Raw genomic sequence first — 19690 nt, 5'->3', positions numbered from 1 at the left:
TTCAAGCAGCAAGGAGAAGCTGGGTTAGACAGAGGCCTGCAGGAAGATGTGGAGACGGCGAAGGACCAAGGGCAGGCCAAGGCCTTGAGGGGGCGGAATGATCACTCGGGAGGGAAGAGCAGCACGCGGTAGGTGCAGGCAGCAGGTCAGGTGACGGCCGGCATGGAGGAAGCCGACACAGGAAGAGGTGGTGACATTAGGGCGACAAAGAGAAGGTGAATGTGCAACCTGCAGCCCCTGAACTGGCAGCCAGGTGCACAGAACCTAACCGCTCACAGTCCGTCCTACCCAGAGTCTGCGCGAAGTTCTTCCAGCATCACTCTTTTCCAATGGACCTCTAATAATTAAAAGCTGGGACTTCTATGTCTTGTAAAATTGAAAACTTGGCTTGAAGAAGGGAAGCAGGCCTAATCTGCCTGAATGTCCAGGCAGAGGCGGCGCGTCCGACCTCAGCACTGTGGGCTCTCCCGTGCTGTCTCCACTTCCTGCCTTGCTCACTCAGGGAAATCAGGATCCAACACGGAGACGCCCACCTCTCGGCATGCCAAGAACTGGCTGCAAAGGACTTGCGACGGTCAATATTCCCGAGAGACACATTCAAAAATTTAGACATTTGGGAAACTAGCTGGTAACACAGAAATCAAGGATGCACTTGAAGGTGAATGAATGCATGAGGGCTACAGTAGTTTCAGCAAACAGCTACTGTGGCCCCTCCAGGGGCTTCCAAAGTTTTCCCAGGGAAGGACCCACTTCTTCTCGCCCACTGCTTCAGCCTTTCACTAGCAGTGGCCAGGGCTGCGTGCAGGTCTGCTTGGACTGAATGGAGAGTCAATCTCAGGGGCTATGTTCAAACTGCAGGCTGAGCAGAGTCCAGGCAGAAGTGGGGGACCTGGCTAGAGGACCTGCAAACATCCTTAATCCACTGACTAAGCAGCTGCTTCTCATAGTCCTATAAGCTATTCTCTTGGAAGCAAACTCACAAGTCACAATAGTGTCTGCATACTCCAGGTGGGAGTGGGAGTGGCTCCGCCACTCAGCTTGAAGAGAAGCAGCAGCTCAGTCACATCAGCTGAGACGTCAACGCCTTAAAAGTTCCATAGAAAAGAAAGCTCACAAAACTACCCCTATGCAGCAGAAAGATTTAAAAGGAAATGATAAACTGAGGCAGCCAACAGGGAGTGTCCAAGGAATGCTGGCTGCTGCAGTGCGAAAGTTCTTTCCAGCACACAATAAAAGCCAGGCTCCAAAGGTGGGCAGATGTGAGTGCAGGTTCTCATGCTGAGCAAGTTTCTTAACTGTTTTAAGCTCCAGTGTCTCATCTGTGAGAGCAGAAAAACCAACCACTCTCTGATGAAGTGCAGAAATTTCACACGTGGGGAGCCTAGCTCTCAGAAAGGCTACTTGCTGCCAGGCAAGGAGAGGCAGGAGGTGGGGGGGGGCGGGAGGAGGAGGAGGAGCCACCGCTGTTCTGCCCTCAGACTCGGGGGACGGCTCAGGCCACTTGAGTTGTTCCTGTTTTCCACCTGACCCTGTGAGGTGGCAGACAGCGTCTGCACCAGGGCTCCAGTGCGCCAAGGCCAGGTGCAGCCTGGTTTGTGGGCTCCTCCTGTGCACTGTGGGCACGTGGCTCCATGAAGTAGACACAGTTAGCATCCTTGAGTTCTAATGGCCAGAACAGTTTCCAGAAACTTCCAAGTGACCCCTGGGGGACATAAGCACCCCAGCCCACAGCCACCCGAGCAGAGACCTCGAGGGCAAAGGCCCCCGAACATGCCAGGTCTCACCTTCCACAGGCGAACAGCAGGCAACTGCGGAGCACACTCCTGTCAGGAAACCTCACGGCGCCTGGGAGCAGCACGGGAGCCCCGGGCAGGACACGGTAAAGCCATGAGGGCCAGCTCAGACACGGCGCCTCGGGGACCTGCCCTGTCCCAGCACAGGGCGTCCTGTCCTGTCTGCTCGTTCAGAGGAAACAGTGGGTGCAGACACCGTGTCCTCACTCAGCTCTGACCCAGCTTCGGCCAGACTCAAGGGCTCTTGGCTTTTCCACGGTAGCGGGAGCTGTGGTAACAAGCACGGACTGAACAGTGCTGCTGGTTAGCTGAGGGCGTCCAGTCACGACTCGGCCTCTGTCCTCGTCACCACAAGGCGGGACTCCCACGGCCACATGGGAGGGTTCTGCCCGCCTCGCAGTGAAAGGAGAGCCGGCTTCACCTTTCCCACGGATGCTCTGGTGCCCCTGGCTTGCCTCCCAGTTCACACCTCTGTGTCTTGGTGCCACCTCAACCTGCACTGGGAGCATGACGCAGAGGGGCTTCTAGGCATTTCTTCCTAAGCACCTCCCTTCTTTTCCTCCACAGGTGGACTTGATGTCTCTCTATGTGCCACACGGCCCTTTGGAGACCCACAGGCACTTGTCCATGCAGGACTTCAGGCTCCCCGAGAACCAGCATCACTGCCCGGGGCCACAGGGTCCTCACTGTGGACCTGCAGGTGAGTGGGTTTAGTCTGCAGAGTGTGCTGGTCACCTGGGAAGCCGCTGCCACCCAGCAAGCTTGCCAAGGGCACTGAGGAGACCCAGGGTCCCAGCGGAACCTAGAGCAGGAGGTGGCTCGAGACTGCAAGGACGCCGCAACCAATGGGGAGGCCCGGTTCCCGGGGAGGAGCTGTCCACTCTTCCAGGACGGCCAGGTCCTGGACTCGCAGGACTCCTCAGTGCCCCAAGCCCAGAGGGGTCTCGGCCTTGAGCTGGCGTCACGCCCGAGCTGCATTTCCATCAGACATGCATTCAGGGGAAGTGTGAGCAGGTGCGCTGTGTCAGTTACGAGAGCAGGTGGTGTGTGAGGTCTACCGTCAGGGGAAGCAGAACCACGGGGCAAAGGCATCCATGGCCTGGCGTGGTGGCTTCGCATGTGGAAATGGAGCCACTAGGGTCATGGCCATGCAGCGCTAAGGCGGTGGGGCAGGGGCGAAGCCCAAACAGAGCAAGCAGAGGGGCTGTGTGCGGCGGGGTGCAGGCAGTGGGGGCTGTGGAAAGGCTGCGGCTCCAGCCACGAGGAGCAGAGCAAGCCTGGTGGGTCAGGTCTTCAGATTTTCTGAGGTTTATGTGAAATCTAATTCCTAAATATGGGCTTAAATTGTTTTTTAACTTTAGGAGCTAAAAGAAACACATCTGCAGGCAATACAGGCTGCATTTGCAAACTCCATTTGCAAACAATCAGCATGAAAACCACTCTCTCCTGTGGCACAGACGGTGCCCCTCCACCAGCGGGCCAGGAAGGCGTGGCTCTTTCCATGGTCCACATCCACGAGAAGCTCCTCACCACCAATTTTACTCATTCTCACCCATGTTCTACCTAATTAGACAGGACAACATTGCCAAACTAATATTCCCTACATAGAAATTTAGAAATTCCTACATCAGGGAAGCCAAAATATCTACAATTCTAGGCGACACAAGGCCACAAGTGGACCCAGAGGCTCAGCCATGGACCTCACAGAGGCTGCTTGGGGCTGGGTGGTTCTGACGCCATCCTCCAGAGCCCCAGAGCCTCTGCCAGCTGTGTGTTCCAGGCTTACAAGTTCTGCTGGCTGCTTCTAGGTATTGTTCTTCATTTTTCCTATTATGACTGTAATAAATAATTACTAATCCACAGCTCTGTTTTGCTGACAAACATAAATTCAGCAGAGTGCTGTCACCCAGAGACAGGCACAAGGTAAAGAAAAGTGGGGGTGAACAGTCGGGGAGAGATGGGACGAAGGTCAACGGCGGAGTGTAGAGGAAATGGCCTGGTTTGTGAGCTCTTCAGCTGCAATCCAACTGACAGGAACACACGTTCACAAACCTGTGGATTTCTCTGGTGATAACAGAAGCTAATGTGAGTCTTTCATTAAGTGCTAAAAACCGAAAAGGAAAATCATCGATTCTCACTTAGCCATTAGCTATTGTCTCCTCTACTCCTGAAAATACTGACATAAAAGATAATAAAACTCACTAGTCAATGGCCTGTCTGTGTCCGGGATTTACTTCGCTCAAGCTGCAGGACTGCAAGTCAGATACGAAGCTGAATATCCTTCTGGCTACCCGGGGCCCACACAGCCAACCCGTTCAGGACCAAGAACGGAGCCGGGCGGGTAGGGGAACCAGAGCCTGAACATGGGGTCCTCCGTCGTAACAGAGCAGGTTTTCCTATCTTTATCTCAAGGTTCTCTAAGGCTCCAAACTCTCTGTTGCTATAGAACGGAGATGGGCCTGTTAAGAATGTCTAGACTAGATCAGTTTTTCAAGCCTGGACTAGAGTAGATTGGGGCCCGCAGAAGCAGCCTGGCAAAGCCAGAGGTGGCCTGGAGGCGTCATGGCCTTGTGTGGCTTCAAGGCAGAAATCTGAACCACTTTACAATCAGATGGAACAAAGGGAGATAATGGCAAATCTCTGGGACAGCAGGATTTACAGTTTGCATAATCTTGTCTGAAGTTATTTGTTCTGTTAATCTGATACCCTAGACTACTGTAACTTATGAAATCACACTGACCGCTAATGGGAGCCTCCCTTGAATTTTTCAAATAAACTTAATTTCTAAAATAAATTTTTAGTAAATCTATATTAGGCCTCTCTTTAATTTTAAGAAGTTAAAATCTCAAAGTCGGACTCAAAGTCTACAGGGCTAAGATGTTGCAGAGGCCTTGGAGTGCAACAGGAAAGAGGTCTTAGGAAGAGCGGCCCTGGTGGTCCTGGCCCCTGGGCAGGGGAGGTGGGTGGAGGGGAGCAGCCCCTGTGAGTGCACTGCAGCCACCCCACTGCTGCTCTCTTAGTGCCTCCAGCAAAGCCCTACTTCCTCATCTCCTCTTCCATTCTTCTGCATGCATGCACGCATGCACGCACTCCTGCTTCCACTTCCGTCCTCTGCACGGAGGCTCGCAGAGGTCTACCGAATCCGCTTGGTGGCATCTGATCACCAGGACCAGACCACCTCCCGGGCCAAGCTCTGGACGTCCCACCACGGGAATACCAGCTAATGCTTCTTCCTGAAAGCCAGATTTTAGGTCCCAGAAAGGGTCTGCAAACTCAGTACTTTCAGGAAGAAAAACTGTTTCAGTGACAGCAAAAACTAAGCCAAAAAACATGCTACCCAAGCAAAGGCAGATTTTCTAAAGAAGGAAACCAAAGACTGCATCAACTCATCTTAAAATTCTAAGAATCTCACAATTTCTTCCAAAGGTTTGGCTGAGTTCAAAGGTATGCCTTGGGTCTGGTAGCTATTTCATTCCTCACCCTAATCAAATGCTCCTTGAAGAATGTGGGATCAAAAACGACTTCCATTTTCTTTACAGAGCAAACCGATGGGAGATTTAATTCTCCCCGAGCGGAGCACCATCTTCACAGCCTCGGGCACCACCGCTCAGGACAGGAGCCATCTCTGGCACGCGACAGCCTCGATGCTCTCCTCTGTGCACAAGCGTACGCACACACTGCCCACCGCTGCCTGCCGTGATGACAGGTCCCCTCCCGGGCACAGGGCAGAGCCGCCATGGCCCTTGGCAGCTGCCGCAGGCCTGTGGGGGCAGGGCCAGGGAGGGGTGCTGACCTGCACGGGCTCCGGCGGGAGCTGGACCACGTGCTGCATGCGCTCGCTGTGGTGGTGCCGCGACTCCTCCTCGTAGATCACATCCCTCTCATGCTGCGGGAGGTTCAGGAAGCGGCGGATGGTGCAGAGGTTCTCCCACAGCGTGCGGTTCTCCGGGCTTGGGTTCTCCTTCCAGCGGAGCAGCTCGCAGAGCCAGCCCTGCAGAGAGGGGCACGGTTAGCCTGGGAGGGCACAGCAGCCCGGAGGTTACGCCCAAGCCCCAGAGTCCTCTCTCTGGTTCGCTACCTTATTGCCCTTCCCACACAGTGCATTCTCAATGAGTTTCTTATAAAGAGCTTTCTAGATCCTGGAGCGAGATTACGGTTCCCTTATCCCCAGAAGTGATCTGTGGTGGCCAGCTACCTTTCTTAGAATCCGCCCAACTGGCTGGAATCCCATTCTAAGAGGAGTGAGGATGAGCTGGTGCACATTAGGAGATGGCAGGTCCTAGAGGAGAAGGAAGTCTTCATGCAGACAGCACTGGCTTCCTCTGGGGGAAACACTTGCAGGAAGGAGTAACTATGCAAGACAGAAACAGCAGCCCCAGCCAGGGGATGGCAACAGTGCCCTTGGTCTGTCTCTGAGCACCCTGGCTCGTGGCCCCGCTGGCCACCCTGCCCGCCGCAGCCACACCTGCAGGAAGGGAGCATGGGCAGCGCACACCTGCACAGGTCCGCCTCCCTACTCCGGCATCCGGATGTTCCTGCCCCTGCAACTGCAGGAGAAAGAAAATGCGATGCAAATCATGATGGATGATATGAAAATAATACAGAGGATGCTGTCAACATCGCTCCCTGACTCATGTCAAAATATTGTACCCAGCAGCTTTCTAACCCATCATTTCCAAGCTACATCGCTAATTTTAAAAACAAGGACTGTCCCACATCACGCATCTTTGCAAAGAAGTAAAAATTTCTCTAAAAGGTGCCTCAATAAACACAACTTGCTTGGTGAAAAATAAACCCCAAATCTCAACCAGTTCTGTACCATCACTCGTGAGCCAACGCGAGTCCCTGACACACATCATAAAAGCCCCATGTAATATCCTAAGCCGTTGTTTGTCTAACTCTCCACTGTGTCTTCTGCCTTTACCCAAAAAAAGGCAAGATTTGATTATCTCCGCTGCATCGGCCAAGACAGCAACACCAGCTGTTCTCATTGTGCAGCCTCCTCCTCGAGGCCTCCATGTTAATAACCTGATCATTCCATTTTCCCCTTCAACTGCCGGCTGCAGCACCGCGCAAAGACAAAAACCCAGGCCCATCTGCAGCAGCTGTAGGCACTGAACTGTGAAGCCACTGGGGATTTATAAACTAATCTGTAACACAACACTGCCTTGTTTTTACAAGTGAGAGGCCACATTTGTGCAGACCTGATCTTTCTTGCAATAAACTAGGAGCTTGGGAGAGTCGGAGGGTGAGGAAGATGAAAACAAGACACCTTATCATTTGCTGCGAGATGCTTTTCCTCATGTTTTCATAGATTTTTTGGACTCAATTAAGAGGGAGGTAATGGTTAAATTTCAAGGTGCCATGTGTATGAGAAATGAAGATAAATTTTTTCAGCCTGACCGGAAAATAAATTATATTTGAAAATTCTCCTGATCCCAAAGTGTTTCCTCAAGGGCTTTTCATACAAAGGCAAGAGTTCTTAAAATGGGAAATAAACCATCTGTGGAAAATAAGCTCCTATTTCCCTGTCTTTCCACAGATCTGAATAAGTGTCCAACTGAACTCTTTCAAATGTTTCAGACAGGTATGTTTCACATCTCCCAGGGGAGGTGGGAGCATGGAGACCCATCACGGAGCAGAAAATAAAAACAATGCACTGCATCTGTTCCAGACGAGACTCTGAGCTGGCCAGACCTGCATGCACAGGCCACCTGTGGGAAGCCGGGGCGTGGCGTGGACGGGGACAGCGACATCTGATGGCCTCCACCGTGATCCTGTGATCCTCGGAGGAGCCTCCTGTGTCATGCATACACCCACGTTCCACCTCTCAGTGCCGTGTGCACTCAGCTCATGCAGGACAGCGCCTGGGCCCGCGTCCAGCAGCGCACTCTGCGTCAGTCTTGGGGAAGTGTGGTGCTGCATTTGCCCACTGACAAGCAAGGGCTTGACCTTGAAGCTGTTAGGGAGCGGATTAGACACAAGTGTGGTCATGTGTGCAGACAGAAGCAAACCAAATTAATTTCTGGCACAGGGAAGTGGCCTGAGCGACCCTGTGCTCAGGCAGCAGTGAACTCCCTTGGATCCCTGGCAGAGACAAGCTAATAGCATGTTTAAAGGACCCTGGTTTGGAAGGTGAAGCACATTCATGGTATTTAGAGGGTTATTAATCTAGTTTCCCCACAAAGTGTTTGCTTGGCTGATCAGATTAAGGGATGCAGCCTTCATCGGCACCCCCACCACAGCAGGCCCCAAGAAATCTGTGATACTTCCCAGCCTTGGACATATTGCACCATGTGTACCCAGCTGCTTCAATAATTAGCTTATGAATGTATCAGCTGGCTCTGTGATTTTTATAAATAATAACTAACCTACAGAGCAGAAAGACTGTCGAGAGCCTTACAGTAGCACAACACTGGAAGGAGCACCTAACCCCAACCTGCTCCTCTCAAGAAGCTGCTGTTCCCACTAGCGGGGCCCTGTGCCGTCACTTGCAAACTCACATCTCGTCTCTCTGGAACAGCAATGTGTGTTCTGCTGGTTTTCCTCACAGCAGCCATGATCACCCCGCGCCCCGTGCTTCTCTCAGGAACCCTGCCCTTCCCCCACTCCCTCTCACCCACCACCATCTTGGCCCTCATACCATCCTTCCCCTGCCACAGGGTCTCCGATTTGCTTTGGTGGCTAACAAATGTGAGGAAAGTTACATGCACACACGTGCATGGCTAAGAGTGAACCCACAGCAGAAGAGATACAGGGTCCCCACGTTGGGATTCTTTTCATTTATATAATTTTTGCATGCCATCCAAGAAAGTTTTGCAGTATCAGGCAAAAAAAAAGTGTAAATGTCAAATAAAACAGTGACAGATGACAGTATTCTCTATTGAATAGCACTGTTTCTGTCGTGCATGTTCAATGGGAACTCATGAATTATTAATAACAAATCTCCTTTTTCTGTTAAAAAATCTCAAGTAGGGTTTTTGTTGTTGTTCCCTCTGTGTTATGTGGAGCATTCCAGGAGCATCATTTTCATTTCAGAAATGCTGATCCCGAAGTTCACCTGAGTCCCAGCCTGGCCCAGCTCTGCAAGTGGACTCCCTGGGCTACAGGCTCTGCGACTACAAATGGCGGCCAGAGACCGGCTGGATATTCAGAAGTCAGCGTGGCCTTGATGGTCGGCCAGAACAGTGAGTGAGCTCAAATGCTTGAGCACTACTAGGAGGTGAGACGCCCAAGCAGAGCCTCGGGCCTGCCCGCGAGGCCCTTCTCTATCACTGGGGAGCTAGTGGCCTTTGTGTGGGCAGCTCCCTGCCAGAGCTCCACAGAGAAGAGGGGCTTACAAAAGAGGGGCCCCAATTCTCCTGTCCCACTCTCCAGGACCTGCCCCTTGCCATCCGTCACAAGCAGCAGACAGTGGCCAGGCACTGGGGTTGAAAGTGCTAGGAGAATCCAGTGACACACGACCAACATCGCTCGAGAGGACACGTGGACATGACAGATGGACGCGTGATGCCAACACTGTCAAATACACAATACCACGTTGGGGGCCATCAGGGCCAGCATGCAGAACATCACACAGAGCCAGCCTCAGGGTGCTGGACACCATCAGCAGTCTATGCACTTCGGAGGTACAAGGTCATAAAGGCCAAAGAGCACACTGCACACGGAGGGAGGCGAGGAGAAGGAACCGCTGCATGTGATTTGCTTCCTGGTGGGGAAGATGGAGCCAGCAGAGAAGCTGGGGGAATCAGACTGGGGTTTAGTGAACAGTATTGAAACCGCACCAGCTTCCCGGTTTTGATAACTGCACTTTATCGACAACTGCACCGTGGTGATGTAAGGAGTCCGCACTGGGGAAACGAGAGGGACCCAGGACAGCAGCATCACCCCTCCTACCCCTTCTCTCTTATCCTGAGTCTAAAGCTACTCTAGAATAAAAAGTTTTGAAAAGACAGAGACTCCCTGGAACTCCATGGAAAATGCACCTGGAGCCTAACTGTGGTGACGCCAAGGAATTCTTGGTTACAACTTCCTCCTACCTTCAAATCTAAGCCCAGGAGGGAACCTGAGTTCAAAGACCACTCCCTCGTGATCAGGGGGTAAAGGGTACCTGACCACTTGCTGCATGAGCAAATGACGCTCATTAACGCCTCATCTCAGCCTTCTCCTCAGCCCCTAAGCAAATCGTCTTCCCTCAGTAGACAAAACAGCCCTGGCCTCCCTTCCAAGCGTGCAGGTGAAGCAAGTCTGCCAGCCGAGGTACCCATGTGCTCCCAAAGGGCTGCGCGGGATCTACATTTACAAGGCAAATCATGCTGCAAATGTATTAGGACGCAGCTTCTTGAAGAAATGCGCCACTAATTCTTTTTGGAACAGTAACCCTATAGTCTATCTTTGGGGAATCAGATAGTTTCATCGATGAGTTACAGACAGCAGGCTCACAGCCAAGACCATCAAAGAGGCAACAATAAAACCACTACTTGCTCCATTTCTGCCTCCTGACCTCCTTTCGCCGTGAGGCCCCACTGGGCTTCCACTCCCTGGAGGTGCTCAGGACATTCCCGCCTCCTTACGCCCAGAAAATATTCCTGGGCCAGACCTCCAATCCCAGAGACTTGGGACTTGCTGCCTGCCCTCCTGTGAGGACGGGCTCACAGTTGCCTGGCCCACGCAGGTGTGCCACTTCCACCATGTGACAGTGGCCTCTGGGCCCTGCCTAGACAGTGGCTGCCCCTGTACACCAGCGTTCCCAGGCAGGCTGTGGTCTCTGCACACGGGGCACTGTGTTCAACAGAGGGCGTGGATGTAACAGGAACCAGTGGAGTGCACAGGAGTGAGCCTGGGCTTTGGAGCCTGGTGCAGAGGATCGCCGGGCCAGATGCAGGGCTGTCACTGTTCCGAGGTCTCCTTCCCTCCCTCTAATGTGTGGAAACAGCCTAGCACACTTTACCCCACGATAAGAGTTACAACCTGCCAGCCTCTCAGGACGAGGATTCGGGTCTACTGAGCAGCCCCTCCCGTGTGTGTGCAGTGGGCTGGCCTGTGACGTGGATAGCTCAGCTGTCATCATCACTGTCACTTCAGCAGCACCACTGTGATGGGACAGCTAAGGTGAACCCGGAAAGAAAGGCGGATGTCCCCAGGCCGGAGAGGAGTGAGGGGAAACAGGTGTTGCCACCTGGCAATGCAGACACGTGGAATCGTCACTCCCAGGGGCCAGCAGCAACCCCAGGCGCTGAAGCCCAGTCCAGAGATGCAAGAGGGGTCGAATGGTAAAGAGAACCAGGGGAGGAATCCACCTCTTGGTCCTGCAGGCCTAGGAGACACCGGAAGGGTTTTAACCACTGTAAGGAAGAATGAACTCTCCTCCTCCCACCACCTCCACACCACAGGAGTCCCTGGGGAGAGACTATGAGAGAGTCAAGACCATCACTTATCCTAGCCGGTGGGTCCTTAATTCTATTCACAGTTAAATCACCTTGCTGGGTATTAACCAGGACCACAGTGGCCTGGTGGTGGTAGAGCAGATTTGTTAAGTTTCACTCCCAGGAGTTCTCACTCTAGAGAGAGAAGACAAGCACCAGCAATACCAGTCATTTAAAAAGCCCGTTCCCATTATTAAACATTTTGCTCTCTGGCTCTCTCTCCCCCTCTCTGTCTGTTCACGTGTCAGGCCATTAAAGCTCTCCTGGATAGAAAATAAACAGGAAATGGCAGTATGGATTTCACTCATTAAAAACGCACACACCCCGACACACACACACAAGGTCTCTAACTCTCCAAACCGCACACTAAGGGCTGAGAGTGTGCTGGTGACGGAGGTCTTTTACAGAATGGCAGCACGGCTGTTTGATCTGGCACCTGTGAGACAGGAGGCTGGGTCCCAGATCTGAACCCTGGGCCCGGGTGGTGTGCAGGGGCAGGGCGGAGGGGTGGCTCCTGTCCATGGTACTGAAACGACACCCGTACACGGGGACCTGTTCTCCCTATGCCAGGACACTGGTTATGACTCTGACTTCTCCCTTTCCTTAAAAACAAAGGGAAAAGCTCTATATGTGGCAAATTTTCCAGTTTTTATGACCTCTCATAATAAATACAAACTGATATTAAAGACACGCTGTAGTCTGCTCTGACCTCAGCCCCGTGGAGGAGGCTGGTGCTCGTTGGCGCAGGACTTTGCTGCTGGACTGGTCTTCGCCTGGATGTCCCCCACACAGAGCTGCCAAGAGGACTCGGATGGAGTCGGGACCCCAGCCCATCCCTCCCGGAACCCCAATGAATGAACATCAGCAAATGAACAGCTCCAGGAGTGACTCAGGCTTCTTGCAGTAGAAATGGAAAAGGCCATTTATCACCCACATCTTCAATACCGAAAATGTCAGCATATGTAACCAAAGGAAATGTTTTCTCAGTGTCTTAAAAGAAAATTCGTATTATTAACCACAGACAGTTCGCTTTCTAAAGGAAAGCATAGGAAGTCACCAAACAAACTTTTGTAACTGTGAAAGGGTTTCTCTTCAGCTGCTTGGGACCCTTCTGGAGCCTGGAATGAGCCAGACAATACTCAGCTCTTTGTCTCATCACCAAAGTCTCTCTTCATGATCCAGTAAGTGTCTATTGAAATAAATAACCCTAATGACTCTATGTAAACTCATCCAGAAAACTGAAGCAAAGGTGGCTAACTAGGAGGTGGATGCGTCAAGAGCTTCAGTAAACCCCAGCCGGGGGACCCTGAACCCAAGCCCAGGCTGGTGCTGGGCACTGGCCACAGTTTAAGGTTATCATGTGATGCCTGGAACTCAGGCGTCCAACTGATCTGCTGCTTTTTTATCATAACACTGTCTTGACAGGGGACCAGTTTTAAGCTGTCCCTGGGCTACCTGACGGATGTCTCTCACTGTTTTACAGATGTGTTCAAAAAGACTGAGTCTGTCATTGAGCGTAATGGAGATTTTATTTCAGAGCAACTCTTAACCTTTGACGCAGGGGCCTGAGTCAAGGAGATACACAGACACACAGGAGATCACGGAGAGTTAGGAGGTCTCCACATAAACATGCAGCCATGCACACTGGGCATGGGCATCTGCAAAAGCATTCATGGCTGTCAAAAGAATGATGTGGAGTCTTTAACTCTCCTCTTGAGTACTAGAAATAGCATTAACAGCAAAGCACTGTGATGAGGAGGAGGGAAGAAGAGAGAGGAGAGAGAGAGAAAGAAAGAAAAAGGACAAAGAAAAAGAGAAAGGAAGAAAAGATTTCAGTGGCATCCTTCTAAGAAATAGAAAATAATACTAAAATTCATATGGAAACACAAAAGAAAAATGAAAAAGAAAACAGCAACAAAAAACCAAACAGCCAAAGCAATACTGAGAAAGAAAAAAAAAAAAATCACACTAAAATTATATTGCAAAGCTAGAGTAATCAAAATGGTATGGTACTACATTAAAGCAAGTAGGCAAACACAGACCAATGGAACAGAGTGCCCAGAAATAATCCAAGCACAAATGGTCAAGCAACTCCCAACAGGGCATCAAGAAGACACAGGGGAAAGAAAGTCTCTTGGATAAATGGTGCTGGGAAGCTGGATTTCCACTTGCAAAAAAAGGAAACTGCCCCTTATCCTACAGTCTTCTACCATGCACAAAAATCAAGTCAAAATGGATAAAATACCCAAACATATGGGCAGAAACTATATACACTCCTAGGAGAGAACACAGGAAAAGCTCTTTCACAGTGACCTTGACAAGGGTTCTTTTTCTTGAGACAGGGTCTCGCTAGGTAGCCCTAGCTGGCCTTGAACTCATGGTGATCCTCCTGCCTCAGCCTCCACCCTGGAGGACTGTGGTGGGAACACCCCAGGAGGCTGTCCTTGCCCCCCTGGCTGGCCACCTCCAGGTCCCAGGAGACAGCAGCAGCTGGAAAGGAGTGGGGCAGGAACCCTAGAGAACTGCAGCAAGCAGGACAGAGGAGAGAGGCTGTGCGGGACACGGGGCCACCCAGCACGCTGGGCACGACTGCACGCGGGTGGCAGTGACACGCAGTGTCCTGTGCACACTGGCAGATGACACCTGAGGGTCCTCACTCCTACTCAATGGCAGCAGGCACTGGCTACAGTGTCATCCGATCCCGAGAGCAACATCCAGATATTTATTCTGCAGGAAGGAAGACAATGCTCTGGACCATAGCAAGCTGAGTCTCCGCGGCTCACCTGACCCTGAGTCAGAAGGGAAGGGAGCACACACCGCGAAGCATGCACCAGCTCATCCTTCCCTCCTATTCAGTCCCCCACTTTCCTCCCGAGGGAAGAGCACAGAAGGTCCTGCCGAGCCATAGGAGGGGTCTCGGCCCCTCACGCGCCTGTAGACAGGACTCAGCACATGCGCCAGCCGGGTGTGGCTGCCCTGCTCCTTTCTGCTCTAGCCTGCTGCAGTTCATATGGGCTCCTAATCACATGCCTCACTCACTAGACCTCTGCGAGAATCAAGTCTCTGAGAGGCATTCCCCCCTCAGTCACCCAGGAAAACAGAGGGAGGGAAGGGGGTGGAGGGGAGGAGAGGAAGGCTTTGTTCCGAGGTGAGGTCCCCTCGGGAGAGATGCACACCCTGCAGTTACCTGCACAAGGTGCCCAGTCACGGGCAGAATTCCCAAGGCCACCTGCACCTGCACCCTGCTGCCCAGACAAGGGCGTGAGTATCTTATCCCGGCTGCCTTCAAAGCTCTCAGGCAAGCTCATTTGTGTGGCATCACCATTTCTGAAAACCATGCACCCGCCTTGCTTATCCAGTGGCTATTCCAATAGAGTTCCCGCTGACCAAGGAGAACGAGACCTCCGAGCCAATGAGAAGACAGGCTTCCTGGGCTCTCGCCCATGCAGGTTCAGTCTCACCCTGCAGCATTCTCATTCCCAGAGCAAAATTTTCCTTCAGATTCTACAAAATCCAAGCCACCCATTTCTTGGGGAGGCATCAAAAAACATGCTCCTGCCAACTGGCAGGCAGGGCTTCAATCAGCCACCTGAACTGTGCTGGGGAGCGGAGCCATCGCTAATTCCAGCGCCTCCGTGCCAAGTGCCTGGGAGGATCACAGGCATTTGGGATTGAGTTCTCAGACTGTGGTCTTCAGCGTTCCTTGAAAGATGCTCATAAAAGAAGGATGAGGCGAAACTTTTGATATTTACATCAAGTCGTGGCGAAGGGGCAGGTTCGCAAAACCAATTGTGCGGCTTTTACACTCGCTGCACATTTGCCACATATGTCCTTTATTACACAGTGGAAAACCATTAAATGCACAGTAGTTTTGCCAAGTGGCATTATGCATTTAACAGCTTTATTCATTTAACAGCTCCAACTCTCATTATATTTGGCCATGTGGTACATGGGATTTTATACATTTAACAGTTTAAGAAGGCTCCATGGTATTTTCTTTTCATGTGTTTCATACTAGGGTTGGACATCGTATCTTAGCAAGCTGTGTTTCACTGATTTCATTGATGGAGAGAGTCGGAGTCATCTGGGAAAATGACTACACGAAATCGAGAAGGAAAACACTGCAACCCTCTTCAAAATGTCTTGATATTCTTCTCCTTTCCCTGTATTAACATCTGCAAATAACTGAGGTCAGGTTGCTATACTGGCACAGGTGAAAAAGCTAGGCCCACAGCAGCCTAACCCCCCTAGATGCACTTCATCACTGGGAGGCTCACTTTCTACTGAAAACCTTCTTGCCTAGTAGCACCGTGGTGCTGAGGAGCACTTCCCGTGCCCCACACCAGAAGACCTGTTCGGGAGAGAACCGGCCACTCCCCAGCTCCACGCAGGGCTGCGAGGATGTCAACCAGGCAGTCACACAGGGTTATCGAGTTCAAAACCCAACTGCTCTCCCAGTTATGTTTTAACCAACTTTTGTGTTCTCCAGAGTGCCTTCAGGGTTTATCTTAGGGCCCGGACACAACTCCTGCTCACAGGCGCCTATGATTCAGCTGCCAGTTGTCCCTTTAAACAAACGAAAGCAGAGAGCAGGTCCCATCCACTGTCGCTGTTCAGAAATAAAAACCGAAGCATCTGTCTGCTCCTCTCCCTGGAGCTTTCCACTCCTCACCATCCCGACAATCTCAACATTTTTACTGGATGAGCTTCCATGTTTTTCTGTTAAAAGATTTTAACACTGACTCTGGATCCCCCACGTGTGTTTCCTACCGGGAAAACAACTGCTCCCTGAACAGGAAAGAAACACCTGACAGCGGCGATTTGCCCTAGGCTGGATGGGGTCAGGACAGCCCCGAGCCGTGGGTGCTGAGGCTGAGCCAGGCTTGGGAGGTGCACATATCTGTCGGCCAAGCCCCTGGGAGGAGACGGGAGTGGAAAGTGGCCCAGAAGGCCCACAGCAGTGCTCAGAGTACGGGGAGGGTCAGTCAAGGTTGGGTCGTTTTAAAAATAGTTCTTCAAAAGGAAAACCCAGGCTTTGCCTTGGTATCTCTGTTGAACTCCAGCGGAAGAGAAGCCCAAGGTAGACTGAGGCAGGGCCCGGGATGATTGCTGTTATTGTTATTAAGGAACAGATGTGTTTTTATTGGTGAGAGGAGGAGGAGGAGGAGGGTCTCATTCCAGCCCTTGACTTCACTCCTTTAAAAACTACTCACCTGACTTTTATTTGCAGCCACTTTGGCAAACAGGGCTTGAGACACCTTGGCCCTTTTCATCTCCTGTTGGATCTCATCATAAATGGCAGCTGTGATGTTGACGTTGGCACCGTCCACCTTAATAGGGAGGTCTGCTGTCGGCGTCGAGGTTTTGGCCTACCAAGAGACCATGAAAATAATAATTTAAAAAGTGCTGCATTCAGCCCAGCCATCTGTGCAGAAATTATCAAAGGACTTCAGTCAGCTGATGCCAAGCTGCATTCGATACAGAGGGACACTTCCTGTCCATTATTCTAATCAGGTTAATTGTGGCTGGAAATAATCATGGTGTGTTCCTATAGGACCCGCAGAGCCCCACTGACCCTGTGCACTCCCTCCCACTGCTGGTCCAAGTGGCTCCCAGGTGGGTGGGCACCCTGGGCACCCAGCTGCCCGCAGTCAGAGGTGCAGGGTGCACACAGCCTTTCTGTCTGAAAGTGGCATACCTTGCAGGAAGCACCAATTCTTCCAGAAAAAATGAGTAAATGGGTAGAGGTCTCTAAATAATAAATTATTACTCAATTTAACACACTCCCCAGAGTCGTTCTCATTCTTTATTAAAGCTTTACGTATGTCATTTGAGTATGTGTGGGTCCCAGCGTTATCATCATTATGCTACCCAGACAGTCACCTAATTTCACCTAGGAAATCAGTGAAAATGAAACAAAATTTCATTTCATGAAACTCGGCTTCAGAATGCCTGTGATGTCCCGTTTTCATTTCCTTAAACTCATATTGCAGTTTTATGTATTCTGCCACGTGCGTTTTAATTGAATGATTTCCCATCAGCTTCAGAGACGAATGAAGGACAACTCAGCAGGCATCTGCGCTTCCGGGGGTGAGGAGAACCCTAAACATCTGAGTCCACTCGATCCCAGAGACTCTCGGGTGTGCTGGGCCCTGGTCCTGCTCGTGCCCAGGGAGCGGGGCTGGGGGCGCTCAGGGCTCACTGCCACCGAATGGCCTCATTCACGAGAGGGTCCCGGAGAGGGCGCTGTCTGCAGTGCTGTCCCCGGACCATGGCACGCAGGGCTGGAGGAAGGCACGGCGGGCTCGGCCCAGGCCCCACGGGCGCTCAGCTGTTCTCCAAGCATAGCTGAATTGGGGGGAGTATGATCAAGAGGAGACCTGCACGGGCCAGGCACTCTAGGAAGTGCTTGAACTTCTATCTCATTCTTGTAAGCATCCAACAAGGTAGGAAACATCAGTCCCTTTTGCAGACAAACAAACCGGGGATAAAGAGGATGCTCAGCTGGATCTGGGAGGGAAGGCGCCCTGCCCTGAGCTCGGTGGGTCCCGGGATGCCGGCTCGCCAGGCCTCCAGCTCACGGGCTGCGGCATCTACAGGGTCCTCTTGCCTGCTACCTCGGCCTTCCGTCATGACCCCATCCACGCTGTCTTCAGGAAATACTTTCTTCCCCAAAAGTCTAACCCGCAGTGCGTTCCCCTAAGCGAATGTTTTCACAAATGATTCTTCCCTTTCTCAACTGTTTCCACCAGCACCTCCGACTGTTTCCTCCTCCTCCTCCCCTGGGCAGATGTTTCTGAACCCCGAGGGCCAGACCAAAAGCCCTTTGGAACCACACCAGGTGGTCAGGAGTCCAGTTCTGGAGTCAGAGCAACTGGCATTCAAAGCCAGCTGTGCCATTCACCCCCCCCCCCAGAGACCTCTGGGAGCTCTTTAACTCCTACAGATACACCTGTTTTCTCACTGGCACAGCGGGGAGAGAGTCACAGGACAGCGACGGAAGAACTCACGACAGGATACCTGACACGAGGAGTGTTCAGGGACTGCTCTGGTTCGGTGTGGTCACTGTTACTACAAGCACCCTGAGCACTACAGGGAGCCCAGAGCCACAAGAAGAGAATGGAGGCCGAGCTTCCGATGCGGTGCTTCAGTTTGTCACTAAGCACACCAGAGCACTGGCAGGGTCCGGGTGTGGCTGCCAGTGTGCTGTCTCACTCACAGGGCGCCTCTCTGCACCCAGGCCCAGCTACAGAGCCATCCGGGAGAATTCTGAGCCAGTAGGTGTTCATGAATGTTTTCACACCTTAATGACCCCTTCCTGGACTTGTGCCCATCGGACCAAGAACACTGCGCAGAATGTACGTGCACGTGCACTGTCCCAACTGTACTCTCAAACACATGCTGAGTGTCTCATATTTATTTTCAGAAATCTCAAAACTGTTAGATGATCGACAGTTTCCTGCACTCATCCCCAGAGGGAATCCTTGTCTAAGAATCTTTAAAATGGGATTCCGTTCAAGCAAGCAAACTACTGGCCCTAGGTGTGTGGCCTTGAAGTTGGTCAGGCTCAGAAAACCGTTAGGTCCTTGGAGAGGTACCTGGGAAAAAACAGTGCTAGAAAAACACTGCAAAGGAGCTGGAAACAAAACACACAGAGCTGGGCTGCTTCCGAACAAGCAGAAGGGCCTTTGTGGGAAGGGCAGGGCTGGGATCGCCAATAACGGTTTCACGGACTTCAAAAGTGGCAAAAGTACAGGTCAATTTAATAGAAGTAAATATTAGCACAAATTAACAACTTGCCCAATAGCTCAGTATGTATGCCCCAACACTGCAAAAACAAGCAAAAGGGTTTGACTGTGTATGTCCAAAGCAAGCAGTCAAGAGAACTATTTTTGGTTTAACAGTAACCAAAGCTCAAAATTTACTAAAGACTAAAGTGAAGGTTGTACAAGTTGGCAGTGCACAACAGAAAGTGATCTTCAATTAAAAATCTAATGCAGAGTGCAAAAATATAAAAACGAGTCAAGATGTGTGAGAAAACTGATATGCTTTAAAATGCTCAAATATTCCAACTAGAATGAAATTTTGGTTCTATGCTTAATCAACTCCTTGGAATTTATCAGAAGACAAACTAAAGCAAAACTACAGTACCCGAGAACTGCCTCTGGGTTGGAAATGCCCGGCTCTGAGTTTTACCCAGATGCGGATGTGTTAAGCAGTTTGGGGAGCTGCCCTCCAAATCTGTAACCCCTCAGAACAGTGAATGAGAAGGCTCGATGAGAAGTGAACCGAGAGGCAGAAGTTCAGGGCACCAGGAGGTCAGGACGTGGGGCTCAGATCTGAATTGGAAAAGCCTGGCTGCCCCTTGGAAGCTCGGTGCGCATTGCCTGCGTCCAGCTGTGAGTGCTGCAGGAGGCCTTCCACAGGGCCAGAGGAAGGTGGGAGGCCAGCCACGCCCAGGAGGGCGGCACC

At 51.6% G+C, this 19690-nt stretch overlaps 1 protein-coding gene across 2 annotated transcripts in view; it reads right to left on the bottom strand.

The window, feature by feature from the left end:
• Satb2 (SATB homeobox 2) overlaps positions 1 to 19690 on the bottom strand; it is a 145156-nt gene that overhangs the window by 26225 nt on the left and 99241 nt on the right. For both annotated transcript variants that reach the window (XR_015447058.1, XM_004871684.4), the window contains exons 9-10: positions 16432 to 16587; positions 5587 to 5784 (exon numbers count right to left, since the gene is read on the bottom strand). Coding sequence is in view for 1 of the 2 variants with exons in the window: in XM_004871684.4 (XP_004871741.1) it covers positions 5587 to 5784; positions 16432 to 16587 (354 nt within the window). In the remaining variant the exon portion in view is untranslated. The remainder of the gene's footprint in view (positions 1 to 5586; positions 5785 to 16431; positions 16588 to 19690) is intronic.

The sequence above is a fragment of the Heterocephalus glaber genome, unplaced genomic scaffold (genome assembly GCF_053883595.1).
Source record: "Heterocephalus glaber isolate CG9 unplaced genomic scaffold, H.glaber_assembly_v1.0 deba00001743, whole genome shotgun sequence".
Classification (NCBI taxonomy): Eukaryota; Metazoa; Chordata; class Mammalia; order Rodentia; family Bathyergidae; genus Heterocephalus; species Heterocephalus glaber.
This window is presented reverse-complemented; position numbering and strand designations above follow the sequence as displayed.